At 49.6% G+C, this 12,472-nt stretch overlaps 1 protein-coding gene across 2 annotated transcripts; it reads left to right on the forward strand.

Moving 5' to 3' along the window:
- Window positions 1-2,070: 2,070 nt before the first annotated feature.
- On the forward strand, window positions 2,071-10,413 carry LOC129555281 (spermadhesin-1). 2 transcript variants are annotated; one of them, XM_055424470.2, is made up of 5 exons: window positions 2,071-2,297; window positions 5,576-5,605; window positions 6,809-6,944; window positions 8,865-9,052; window positions 10,146-10,413. In XM_055424470.2, the coding sequence occupies exons 1-5, from the start codon at window positions 2,252-2,254 to the stop codon at window positions 10,148-10,150; spliced, it is 405 nt and encodes a 134-aa protein (XP_055280445.2). In that variant the 5' UTR covers window positions 2,071-2,251; the 3' UTR covers window positions 10,151-10,413. The 2 variants fall into 2 exon arrangements, with proteins under 2 accessions (XP_055280445.2, XP_055280446.2); XM_055424471.2 differs by lacking the exon at window positions 5,576-5,605.
- The last annotated feature ends 2,059 nt before the right edge of the window (window positions 10,414-12,472 follow it).

Genomic DNA, 12,472 nt, shown 5'->3' on the forward strand with positions numbered 1-12,472 from the left:
CAGAAACGAGTAATGCAACAATAACAGCAAACTGACCCAAAGATATGCACGAACAGGCATTTCTCAGAAGAACTGGGGTTGGACTAGAAATACTGGCAAGTAAAAGGAAAGTCGCCCAGTCATATCCAGCTCTTTTAGATCCCATGGACTGTAGCCTACACGGTTCCTTCATCCATGGAATTTTCCAGGCAAGAATACTGGATTTCCTTCTCCAAGGGAGCTTCCTGATCCAGGGATCAAACCCGGATCTCCCACATTGCGAGCAGACGCTTTGACTGTCTGAGCTACCGGGCAAGCTCAAAAAGAACCAAAAAAGTGGGCAAGTGGTGGGTGTTCTTAGCAAACCAGGATGTGTCTACTGCTGATTTAGAACCCAAAACAAATTCCACACCCCCCCTCCAAGAAAACTGGAGGTGCTGGGGATTAAACCCAGGACCTCATGCATGCTGAGCACACACTCTGCCACTGAGGTGCACCCCCATTGAAGAAGCAGCCAAACCCACTGGCAGTTGGAGAAATGCACATTTTTTAAAAGATATTATTTTAAGCATTTCTAATCAGCATGGAATTTTGAAAGACAGAGTAAAATGCAGAGTGTTTAAGGTCAGGAAAGTGGACATAGTGTTCTCCTGGTTGACGTGTAATTGCTAATGCTCCTTGAAAGACAGTTGGGCTGGCGCTCCTTTCAGTGGTTGAATGACTGCCACTGTACAAACAGACTGTGTTTTATTTATGCATTGACTGATGAATGGACATTTGGGCTTTTAACACTCTCTGCTACAAATAATGCAGCTATGAATATTCATGAATGATGTTCTGTGTGGCCATGTGTTCGTTTCCTTGGATAAACAGGTAGTAGAAAGTTGACTTATATAGAAACTCGGATGGAACATGTTAGGAATCTGGTACATGTTTTCAACAAGGAGCTCTTCTGGGTTCTCATAACTGTAACACCTCACTATCAGAGCCGTGTGGCTGTTGGTATAAATATAGAATAAATGCCAACATGTGCCTACCTATCTCCCTTGTGGACACACCACACACAGGCTGACAGTACTGCGGCTGCCCCACATATTCTGACCCACACCTGGAGCAGGGCGGCTGTTTACATGCCTTTGCCCTGGGGGATCAGAGGGCTCTTAAGACCAGGCAGCTGGGACGTCAGACCGGTCCCGCTTCTGCCACTGGCGCCCTGAGATGTGGGCAAGTCCCTTGGCCTCTCCTGTCCGAGGTGTTGTGAGGCTTATGCAAGTCACTGGAGGGAAGCTTAACTTCAGACAGGAGGGCTCCCAAATAAAAGTTCTGTGTGGCCAGTTGTTGGGGTCCTTTGTGGACCGGGGACCTGGTGGTCCAGAGACGACGATAAGAGTGAGAGAGAGAAAGAGGCTGATACTCCCGAGTTTACGCAGAAAACCACTAAAGTCCTTGGCACAGGACTTGCGTCTCCCATGAAGGCACCGGGCGCCCTCTCAAGGGGGAGTGAAGGCACTGGACACCTTCTCGAGAGAGTCTTAGAAGCCCGGGCAGGAGAGTGGGCAAGACGGGTCTCTACGCTCCAAGGAATCAGCCGAGGAGACAGAAAGAGAGAGAGAGAGAGAAAGACAGACACGGGGACCCAAGCTCTGATGGAGCAAAGGTAGTTCAATGATTTCTCTGTGAGTATATAAGGCTGTGGTACTAGAAATTGCTTTCAACAATGATAAAGATCAGAAAACCAAACATACAGTAACCGTTACCAAGGGAACCAGGGGTTGATAATGGCCACAAGGTCAGGAGACAATCCGTATCTCAAGGAAAAGGGGGAAGAGACTAAGCAGGTTTGTCGTAAAGAGAATGTTTACTAGAGGAGATCCGAGCCCGTCTCACACAATGACCTCAGTTTCTGGGAGAAGCTCGCTTACTCCCCTTGAAAAGAAACAAAGGACTTGTGAGAAACAGCATGTAGGAATCTTCCTGTTAAACCTTCCCTGACAGCCAGTGGTCCACGTCACCTATTATCCAGGAACGCAGGGAGAGGAGAGGAAGAGAAGAGATTGTCACCATTTCCCAGGGGAAAAGGGCACAGAAAGTGTATGACAAAGACACGGAGAAAGCAGCAGGCAGCCCCCTTCTCCCAGAGAACCTGGGGCTCCCGCAGCCCTGCGGGGCTGGGCTCCAGGGGAGGAGGAGGTCAGGTGTCAGCTGCTGTGTGTATATAGCCCCAGGCCTCCGGGGCCAGGCTCACTGCTGAGGCTGGTGCCAGGCTGCGAAGATGAAGCTGTCCAGCGCCATCCCTTGGGCCTTGCTGCTCGGCACAGGTAAAGCCTGGCCCCCAGCCCCCTGCCCCGGGGCCTCTCTGCTTCCTGTGCAACTAGAGAGTCTGTGCATTTCGCTTGTTGCCCAAGAAGAGGGTCTGCAAGCTGCCCTCCTCCAAGGAGATGCCGCCCTCAGCCTGGCCTGGAGGAGGAGGGTCCAGCAGGATGGCCCTGACTCACAGCTGAGTATACAATGATTTTTAAACATTTTCTGGGCTGTATGTCCTTGTTCTGGCGTGCATTCCCTGGGCTCCCTCTGCTTTAGCCGATGTGCCCTGGGATGTCCTGCGGGACAGCCAGCCCTCAGTTCAGACCTGGAGGAGGTGAACCAGATGTGGGCAGCTTTGCAGGGGCCTTGGAAGTGTGATGGTGTGAGTGTTTCAGGTGGGACCCTGGTTGGATCTGATTAGAGGGTGGCATCCAAGGGGAAGTGGGTGCCCTGCAGAAGTCCCAGGACAGATGGGGTGCTCTGCCTCTGCCCCCGGGATGGAGACGTGGCAGCAACATGAGCTCAGGAATGACCCACAGGAGCAGCAGCTCCCAGCAGGGCTGAGGACTTCCTGACGGGGATCTTAGCCCTACAGGGGGCTGGGCGCTGGGCCTGCACTGAACACAGAGGGACCCCTGAGGATTCTCGGGGCTGGAGGGAAAGCAGAGGACACCGTGCCTTTGAGGAAGCCTCTGTCTCCTCCCTCCGCCCTCTCTCTGTGGGTCTCACTCTGCCCTGCCCCCCGCTCCCTGCTTTTCTGCTTCAGCTCCTCTTTTCAGCGACCCGCACTCTGCTCCCCTGCAGGCAAGTGTGCTCATGCCCGGGAGCCGAGTGGATGGAAGGACAGGCTTGTGCTGTCAGCGTGTGAGCACAGAGCCCTCTCAGCATTTATCCCAGTTTCCTGTGATCAGGACCTTCCCGTCTCCCTGGTCTGGGGCTGTGGGGGTGGGGAAGGGGAGCCCTGCTCGTGGGACACTTTGTGGGCAGCTTATAGGTAGAAACAGGTTCATCAGAGCCCTTCCTTCATCTGCTGTTTCTTTTAATTTTTTTTTGGTAATTAATTTATTTTTTATTGGAGGCAAATTATTTTACAATATTATATTGGTTGGTTTTGCCATACCTTGACATGAATTCGCCCCAGGTTTACATAAGTTCCCCCTCCTGAACCCCCCTCCCACCTCCTTCCTCCCTTTATCCTCCCTCTGGGTCATCCCCGCATGCCAGCCCCGAGCATCCTATAACATGCATTGACCCTGAACTAGTGATTCATTTCACATATGACAACATACGTGTTTCAATGACATTCTCCCAAATCATCCCACCCTCACCCTCTCCCACAGAGTCCCAAAGACTGATCTATACATCTGTGTCTCTTTTGCTGTCTCCTATACAGGGTTATCATTTGCATCTTTCTAAATTCCATATATATGCATTAGTATGCTGTATTGGTGTTTTTCTTTCTGACTTACTTCACTCTGTATAATAGGCTCCAGTTTCATCCACCTCATTAGAACTGATTCAAATGCATTCTTTTTAATGGCTGAATAATACTCCATCGTGTATATGTACCAAAGCTTTCTTATCCATTCGTCTGCAGATGGACATCTAGGTTGCTTCCATGTCCTGGCTATTATAAACAGTGCTGCAATGAACATTGGAGTACATGTGTCTCTTTTAATTCTGGTTTCCTCGGTGTGTATGCCCAGGAGTGCAATTGCTGGATCATATGGCAGTTCTATTTCCAGTTTTTTGAGGAATCTCCACACTGTTCTCCATAGTGGCTGTACTAGTTTGCATTCCCACCAACAGTGTAAGAGGGTTTCTTTCTCTCCACATCCTCTCCAGCATTTATTGCATGTAGACTTTTGGATAGCAGCCATTCTGACTGGTGTGAAATGGTATCTCATTGTGGTTTTGATTTGCATTTCTCTGATTATGAGGGATGTTGAGCATTTTTTCATGTGTTTGTTAGCCATCTTTATGTCTTCTTTGGAGAAATGTCTGTTTAGTTCTTTGGCCCCATCTGCTGTTTCTTAAGCACCATCAATTCAAATCAACAGATCAGGATGGCATGTTTTGGGGTGACGTGTCCTGAACTCCTCCAAGGGGCTTCAAAGCCGGGACCTCAGATTCTAGATCAAAGGAGGTCACTGTACGTGCAGGTCCATGATGGGAAGATGTGTGATAATGCCCTTGAGATCTGCTTTCAGAGAAACCTCGAGTTGTATTTTCCAGAGCAGATGAGATGGACGGTCCAGGGTGGGGAGGTTTCCTTTATGGCCCCCAATCCTATGCCACTTCGGTACTCAGGACGGGCAGCTGGAGACAGACCCCAGTATCCGGGTTGACATCTCTGGTCGCATAGCTTCCAAAGTACTTCTTGATTTCAATCTCCTGAGGAAAGCAGTGTCTATGGGAAAGGAAATGAATGTGATGGGAGGTTGACAGTGCAGGGAGCACAGTGGACAGCTTCTCTGGGCTGGACACTGAGCTGTGTGCACGAGAACTGTCCTCTGCAACTAAGGAGGCTGTTACCATTAAATTTCCAGTTTACAGGTGCATGGACTGAGGTTTGTGAGAATAACTCTCTTGTCTAAAGCCATCCAGCTCTCATCCGAGCCGCTCTGAGCCCCAGTCTGTTTCCTGAGCTGTGCTGTGCCCACTTGTCACACCCTGAGGATAGATCACAGCCACAGCAACAGAGGAAAGAGTGACTGCTGTCAGGTCCCTGACTCAGTTCCCTGATACGGTGAAACTTTCACAAATTAAGATTGCTCATTTCTTCTCAGCTGAGATTTTTCTTCCATGTATTTATACCAACAGCAAATTCATCATTGGTCTCACTGAAGAATTACAAGAAATACTCAAGTTACTTTTGAGTGCCCCTCTGTCCTGATTGGCCCAGGACTGAGAGGTTTCCTAGGAAACGGCAGGTTCAGCCCTCGGAGCAGAAACTCCCAGGTTAACTGGAAAAGCCACCCAGCCTCCTGAGTGCTGACTTGTCTGACTGTGGCTCCAGAGCCAGCACATTCATTCTCACTGAGTGGGACTTGAGAAACAAACGGTCACAGCTGAATGAGCGAGTCTTGAAGGCTGAGTGCCAGACCTCCTCCTTCCTGCTCTGACCCTGCAGGCCCCGGCTCTTCCCAGGAGGAGGGCAGCCAAGCTGTGCGCCCGGCACGATCCCTGGAAACAGCCCCTGCTCACAGGGTGAGCACCGTGTGTGCTAAAGCCTCGACACTTCAGTAACTTCCAGCTTTTCATTTGTTGTTCTCTTTTGATGTCTTTCCAGCCACAGTGGACTCAATCGACTGGCTCCCCCGTAAGTGCAGTCTGAATGTTTTACCATTTTATGCTCCTCACAGGGAGAAGTGCTTTAGGGCTTCAGTTCAGATGCCTCTCCTGGAAACACTGGTGTCGGTCTACCTTTTGGTTAAAGGAACTTGGCATTTCCGGAGCTGACCGTCAGCCTTGGTCTTAACAATCCCGAGGGTCCCATACCATGATCTCCCATGACTCCCACTCTGTTCCTTCTCCCCTCCCCGCCTCATCTCCACAACCCGGGAGCTTCCCCTGCCCTCCTGCCTGCACAACCTCACGAGGCAGGGATGGGACCACCTCTCCACACCGCAGGTGTCCCAGGACAACGGAGCCGCCTCCAAAGGCTGAAGCCTGGAAGGCTGAGGGGCATCACCATGTCCAGTGTCAGATATGAGAGCCTCCAGGCTGAGGGTGTGTCGGCATCAGGGGGTGCTGGCAAAGAGAAAGGTTTCCTCCTGATAGATGGGGGCTGATAGATGATTGAGTGATTGATGATTGATCAATTGATGATTGATTGATTGCCCTAGTGATTTTCAAGTCCAGGTAAAACTTGAACTCATTTGATCAAAACACCAATGACGAAAGTGCTGTTTTATCTTCACTTGACAAATAATGGGCTTCTCTGGTGGCTTAGCTGGTAAAGAATATGCCTGTAATGTGGGATGCCTGGGTCGATCCCTAGCTTGGGAAGATCCCCTGGAGAAGGGATACCCACTCCAGTATTCTGGCCTGGGTCAATCCCTAGGTTGGGAAGATCCCCTGGAGAAGGGATACCCACTCCAATATTCTGGCCTGGGTCGATCCCTAGGTTGGGAAGATCCCCTGGAGAAGGGATACCCACTCCAGTATTCTGGCCTAGAGAATTTCATGGACTGTATAGTCCATGGGGTCGCAAAGGGTCAGACACGACTGAGCAACTTTCACTTTCACTTGACAAACAATATTTTGTTGACAAGGTGTTAAACTGATAATTTTCAGGGATCAAAACAAACTGCAGTAAAGGGTATGGATCTCTTTAAAATTCTGAAAAGAGTAAAACCTTGAAAACCACCTTTTCCTGGGTGCTGAGGCTGGATGGTGGATGTCTGTTTGCGATTGGGGAGTGGGAGTCAGGGCCACCTGCAGTGGGGTGGGCGAGGGGTGGCACGGAGCCCAGCAGCCTGGTGCACCTTCTGGGAGACTGGAATCCTTTCTTCTGTTCCAGGGAATACTAACTGTGGGGGAATCCTCAAAGAGGAGTCTGGAGTGATTGCCACCTATTACGGACCGAAAACGAACTGCGTCTGGACTATCCAGATGCCTCCAGAGTACCAAGCCAGGGTGTTAATCTATAATCTCCAGTAAGTGCTCGGTTGAGTGCTCTTTGCTGATGTTGTGGTTTCATGGGAAGGTGTCCCTCTTTGCACCTTCCTGTTTCCCCTGCACCACCCAGCACACACATCCGGACACACCCTGACCCCAGCTCACTCCTGCTGAAGACCCTGCGTGGCCCCCTGCCCTCTGCATAAAGCTGACCCTCCTTGCATGGCTTTCAGATCCCTCTAGGGGACCCCTGATCTCCCCTCCCTTCTAACCTCTTCCCCCCCCCCCCCCCCGCCCCCTCTCTGAGCTGAGCCAGCACACTCTGAGCTGTGGACCCACCAGAATGTTGGGCAGCTCTGAGCCTTTGCTCACACTGTCCCCTCTGCCTGGAAGGCACCTTCCACCTCTCCCAGACTCACCACCTCTGCTTAGGGTCCTCATTTCCTAGTTCATGATTTCACTGGAGGAAGAACTTTTCCATCACACCTGAACCCCCTGCTCTGACTGTGCCTACAGCTGGGCAGACCTTTCTGATATTTGTGCCCCATATGTTACCTGCTTTGGGAAGATCCCCTGGAGAAGGGAATGGCATCCCATTCCAATATTCTTGCCTGGAGAACCCCACACATAGAGGAGCCTGGTGAGCCACAGTCCCTGGGGTCTCAAAGAGCGGGACATGACTGAGTGAAGATGCATGCACTATTCCTGCCCGTGTCTGAGTTTGTGCCTACAAGAAAGGGAGTCTTATTTTTGGTGATCAAGGAGTATTTTTAACCTGTAAGTGCATGGATGAGTGGAAGACTGAATGAACGGTTAAAAGACAGAATGGATGACTCATCCTGCAGCAGAAATCACTGTCAATATAGCAAGAAGTTGCGGCACTTCCAGAGCAGGTTACTCTTCACAGATATTAACAAAGGAGCCACATTTCCTCCAGTTGCAGACCAAGTGATATATAGTCCACAGTGGAGGTTGAGACAGGAGATGTTATCTTGTGCCTCAGGGCCCTGTCCCTCCAGACCTTCCACAGGGTCAGGTCTCCACTAGGCAGAGGAGCTGCTCCATGTGAGGACAGCCTGCAGCTGCCTGCCCCACAGCAGGGCTCAGACCATCCACCAAAACCACACGCCAGGCATGGAGGAGGCAGGCATTTCCTGCATCACCATTTCTGTTAGGGCCAGAGGGATAGATTATCCTAGAAGTTTTCATTATTGTCCCTTTGACCCTCTCCAAGACCAGTTTTGGATATGGGACCAGGAAAGAATCAGTCCGTCCGAGAGCAAGCTACTATAGAGGGAGCTGAGCGTGTGTCCTTGTGAGATGTCCCTTCCATGTCTCATTTTAGCCCAGAGAGGCTCCATCCTCCCTCCCGGGTGGGACACACGCTGGGGGCTGAGAGAGGAAGACGGGGGGTCAGGTCTGATGGGCAGGAGGAGGAGACGGAGACCTCAGCAGGAGTGTGACAACCCGTGTGTGCACTTTGCCCACAGCAGGGAGAGCTGGATGCCCCTCTTGCCTCTGCAGGTCCTGGAGGCTAATCGGGGGTCTTCGGCGCCTTGTGCCAGGGGTTCAGAAGGTGAAGCAGGAGTGGAGTCACACATGCCTGTCTGGGCCTCACCTGACTCCATTCTTGTTGCCCAAGGAAACAATCCTCAGGGTTGACTGTACTATTCCCTCCAGTGGCTCCTGATCCCAGAGTCCTGGGTGGGCTTCCCTGAGCCCCATCAGCGGGGTCGCCCAAGAGGCAAGGAGTCACCTGCAACCCTGGTGTGGGGAGGGTCCTGGGTGGCCACCATCACCTTCTCCAGAAGGGTGAGTCTCCTTCCCCGTGGGCACCATGCCTGGGAAGTCTAGTGAGCAAAGCTCTGTGATTGTGTTGGGTCTGTACAGGGTAGGCTGCCTGCCGGAGGGACCATGATTCCAAAGGCTGATGCCTGCCCTTCCCTCTGCTCCAACAGCCTCAACTGTGATAAAGAGTCCCTGGAGATTATAGATGGGCTGCCAGGATCTTCTGTCTTAGGGAAGATTTGTGAAGGTTCATTCCTGGACTATAGATCTTCTGCCAATATCTTGACTGTCAAGTACATCAGAAAGCCTGAGCACCCCACTTCTTCCTATGAAGTGTTATACTTTCAGGATCCACAAGGTAGGTAAAAGGAGGCAGGCACCTGCTGATAAGTCCTCCCTCTCTGTGCATGATACTGGGAAGCTGGGCATGTGGTGTTTATATGACTGTTGAAATAAACTCGATTGTCAGCAGATGAGCCAGAGGCAGTGTGACCTAGTGAGCCTCTCCAGAAACATCCACCAGTTCTATGACAGCCTTTCTGCATCCCCAGATCTTGCAGTTGTGAAGATCCGACATGAAAATTCTTTTACAAGTTTTACTTTACATCTAGACAAGATGGTCATTTCCTCTCAAATAAAAAATTTCCCTTCCTGATCATATTAAAATCCCTTAGGCACATATCAGTTCAGTTCAGTCACTCGGTCATGTCCAACTCTTTGCGACCCCATGGACTGCAGCACGCCAGGCCTCCCTGTCTGTCACCAATGACCGGAATTTACTCAAACTCATGTCTATTGAGTCGGTGACGCCATCCAGCCATCCCATCCTCTGTCGTCTCCTTCTCCTCCCACCTTCAATCTTCCCCATCATCAATCAGTTCTTCGCATCAGGGGGCCTAAGTAATGGAGTTTCAGCTTTAGCATCAATCCTTCCAATGAACATGCAGGACTGATTTCCTTTAGGATGGACTGGTTGGATCTCCTTGCAGTCCAAGAGACTCTCGAGTTTTCTCCAACACCACAGTTTAGAAGCATCAATTCTTTAGCGCTCAGCTTTCTTTATGGTCCAACTCTCACATCCATACTTGACTACTGGAAATACCATAGCCTTGACTAGATGGACCTTTGTTGACAAAGTAATGTCTCTGCTTTTTAATATGCTGTCTAGGTTGGTCATAACTTTCCTTCCAAGGAGTAAGTGTCTTTTTATTTCATGGCTGCATTCAGCATCTGCAGTGATTTTGGAGCCCAAAAAAATAAAGTCTGTCACTGTTCCCCACCTATTTGCCATGAAGTGATGGGACCAAATGTATTTGTAACTTAAAGCAAACCAAGCACAGTCCCTCAAGAGTGTATTTTTTCCTCATTAATGATTGACTGCAATTTCACCCACATGTCAATTGGAAGAAAATTCTACTTAAACTCTACTTAACCTGTTCTCCATCCCACAGCTTAGTGATCTCTGCTCAGGCCTGAGTGGACAAGCGTTGCAAAGGAGAACAACATTCCTTGAAGACCCTCTGGAATCAGTTGCCCTCAAGGAGAGGCATCTTCTGATCACCTGTCTAATCACGCCTGCTGCTCTCACCCTGTTGCCTCCATCCTTTCCAGCCCTCGGTCTCCTAACTGCAGAAAGATTCCTTACTACTGGGCTTAGATTGTTGCCAGTCTCCTGGTTAGCTCCTTCTACTTATCATTATAATTATTTTGAATAACGTCTCTTTACCTGAGTCTGGATTTTTTTTTAGTTTGTGAGTCCTGGTGTCACAGGGTTGGAACCCCAGGCATCGCTGAGAGTAACTGAAACCCCTCCTGACAGTCTTTATGCCCAGAGGGGTTCTCATTGGTCTGAGGTCTATGTCAGGACAAGAGTGCTGTCTATTTGTGATTTTCCTCGCCTGCACAAGAAAACCCTCTACAGACATAGAAATGACATGCTGGCCTGGCTCTCTGCCAAGTTTCAAGCACTGTGCTTGAGGATAAAGAATCTTTGGCGAGGATAGGTTGAATGTCTTCTGATTCCCACCATCCAGCTATCAACTATAGCACATCATAGTCCCTTTTAAAGGTCTGCAGAGAGTAAAACATAAAGTTCACATTGGTTGCAGGCTCATCAAGTCGGGTGATGTTGCATTTTATCAGACCAGGATTTAGGAGGGTCAAAAACACAGTGGCCTCTGGATGGCACAGCCCCTTATAAGCCTAGAACTGCTTCCGTGTCCTTTTCTTCTGTTCAGAGAGGAGGGGGAGTGTGGGGATCTTTTCATGAACTTGTGGGAAGAACCATCAACTCCCTCAGGCACAATAATCCATGTGTGTGGACCATCCTGTTGAAGTCAACTCAGAAAGTCACACTGGAATCTCCCTTCCTCAAGTGAGTTCTCTGAAGGTGATTTTTCTTTGTTAATATAGTAGATTTTAGGATCTTTTCCAGTTTACCCCCCACCATCCAGCACAGGCACCTAACCACAATGGGTTCCGTTTTTAACTTCCTGTTGAAAACCAGTCCATAGAATTTACCCGCCTTAGCAGAGTTTTATCAAACCCTTCTTCACCTGACCTTCCCTCCCTTCTAATGTCTTCTCCCCTCTGGCCCCTCTCAGGGCTGAGCCATCACACACTGAGCTTTGAACACTGCACACCTTTGAGCAACTCTGAGCCTTTGCTCACGCTGTCCCCTCGGCCAGGAGTCCATCCTTCCAACCTTCCAGACACATTTGCCTGCTGCTCGGGGTCCCCCATGAAGCACATCCTGGTTCAGCTGAAGGGCTGACTCTACCATTGCATCTTTGGGCCTCTCTCACTTGCCTCATGTAGATCTCTGTGAGGTTTAAGTATACAGCTGCTGTTAGTCACTCAGTCATATTCGACTCTTGGAGATCCCACGAATGGAACCTGGGTTGCCTGCATTGCAGGCAGATTCTTTACCATCTGAGCCACCAGGGAAGTCAAGTATACAGTATCAGTTGCTTATTTATTCAGTGGATACCATTGTGGCACTTGAACTTTAGGGTCCTACTAGTAATTCTTTAGAACTGGACACGGAACAACAGATTGGTTCCAAATAGGAAAAGGACTACGTCAAAGCTGTATATTGTCACCCTGCTTATTTAACTTATATGCAGAGTACATCATGAGATACGCTGGGCTGGAAGAAGCACAAGCTGGAATCAAGATTGCCAGGAGAAATATCAATAACCTCAGATATGCAGATGACACCACCCTTATGGCAGAAAGTGAAGAGGAACTAAAAAGCCTCTTGATGAAAGTGAAAGAGGAGAGTGAAAAAGTTGGCTTAAAACTCAACATTCAGAAAATCAAGATCATGGCATCTGGTCCCATCGCTTCATGGCAAAGAGATGGGGAAACAGTGGGAACAGTGTCAGACTTTGTTTTGGGGGGCTCCAAAATCACTGCAGATGGTGACTGCAGCCATGAAATTAAAAGACGCTTACCCCTTGGAAAGAAAGTTATGACCAACCTAGACAGCATATTAAAAAGCAGAGCTATTACTTTGCCAACAAAGGTCCATCTAGTCAAGGCTATGGTTTTTCTGGTGGTCATGTATGGATGTGAGAGTTGGACTGTGAAGAAAGCTGATCGCTGAAGAATTGATGCTTTTGAACTGTGGTGCTGATGAAGACTCTTGCAAGTCCCTTGGACTTCAAGAAGATCCAACCAGTCCATCGTAAAGGAGACCAGTCCTGTGTGTTCATTGGAAGGACTGATGCTGAGGTTGAAATTCCAGTACTTTGGCCACCTCATGCGAAGAGTTGAC

This window comes from Moschus berezovskii, chromosome 12 (assembly GCF_049115385.1).
Source record: "Moschus berezovskii isolate FMDL1 chromosome 12, NW_MosBer_1.0, whole genome shotgun sequence".
In the NCBI taxonomy this organism is placed as follows: domain Eukaryota; kingdom Metazoa; phylum Chordata; class Mammalia; order Artiodactyla; family Moschidae; genus Moschus; species Moschus berezovskii.

What these genes read in the sequence shown, in the direction of transcription:
- LOC129555281 (XM_055424470.2), top strand. Translation starts at nt 2,252, where the DNA reads ATGAAGCTGTCCAGCGCCATCCCTTGGGCCTTGCTGCTCGGCACAG. An exon ending in GGCCTTGCTGCTCGGCACAG is followed by an intron (nt 2,298 to 5,575) that starts GTAAAGCCTGGC and finishes ATGTCTTTCCAG; the next exon opens with CCACAGTGGACTCAATCGAC. An exon ending in CTCAATCGACTGGCTCCCCC is followed by an intron (nt 5,606 to 6,808) that starts GTAAGTGCAGTC and finishes CTTCTGTTCCAG; the next exon opens with GGAATACTAACTGTGGGGGA.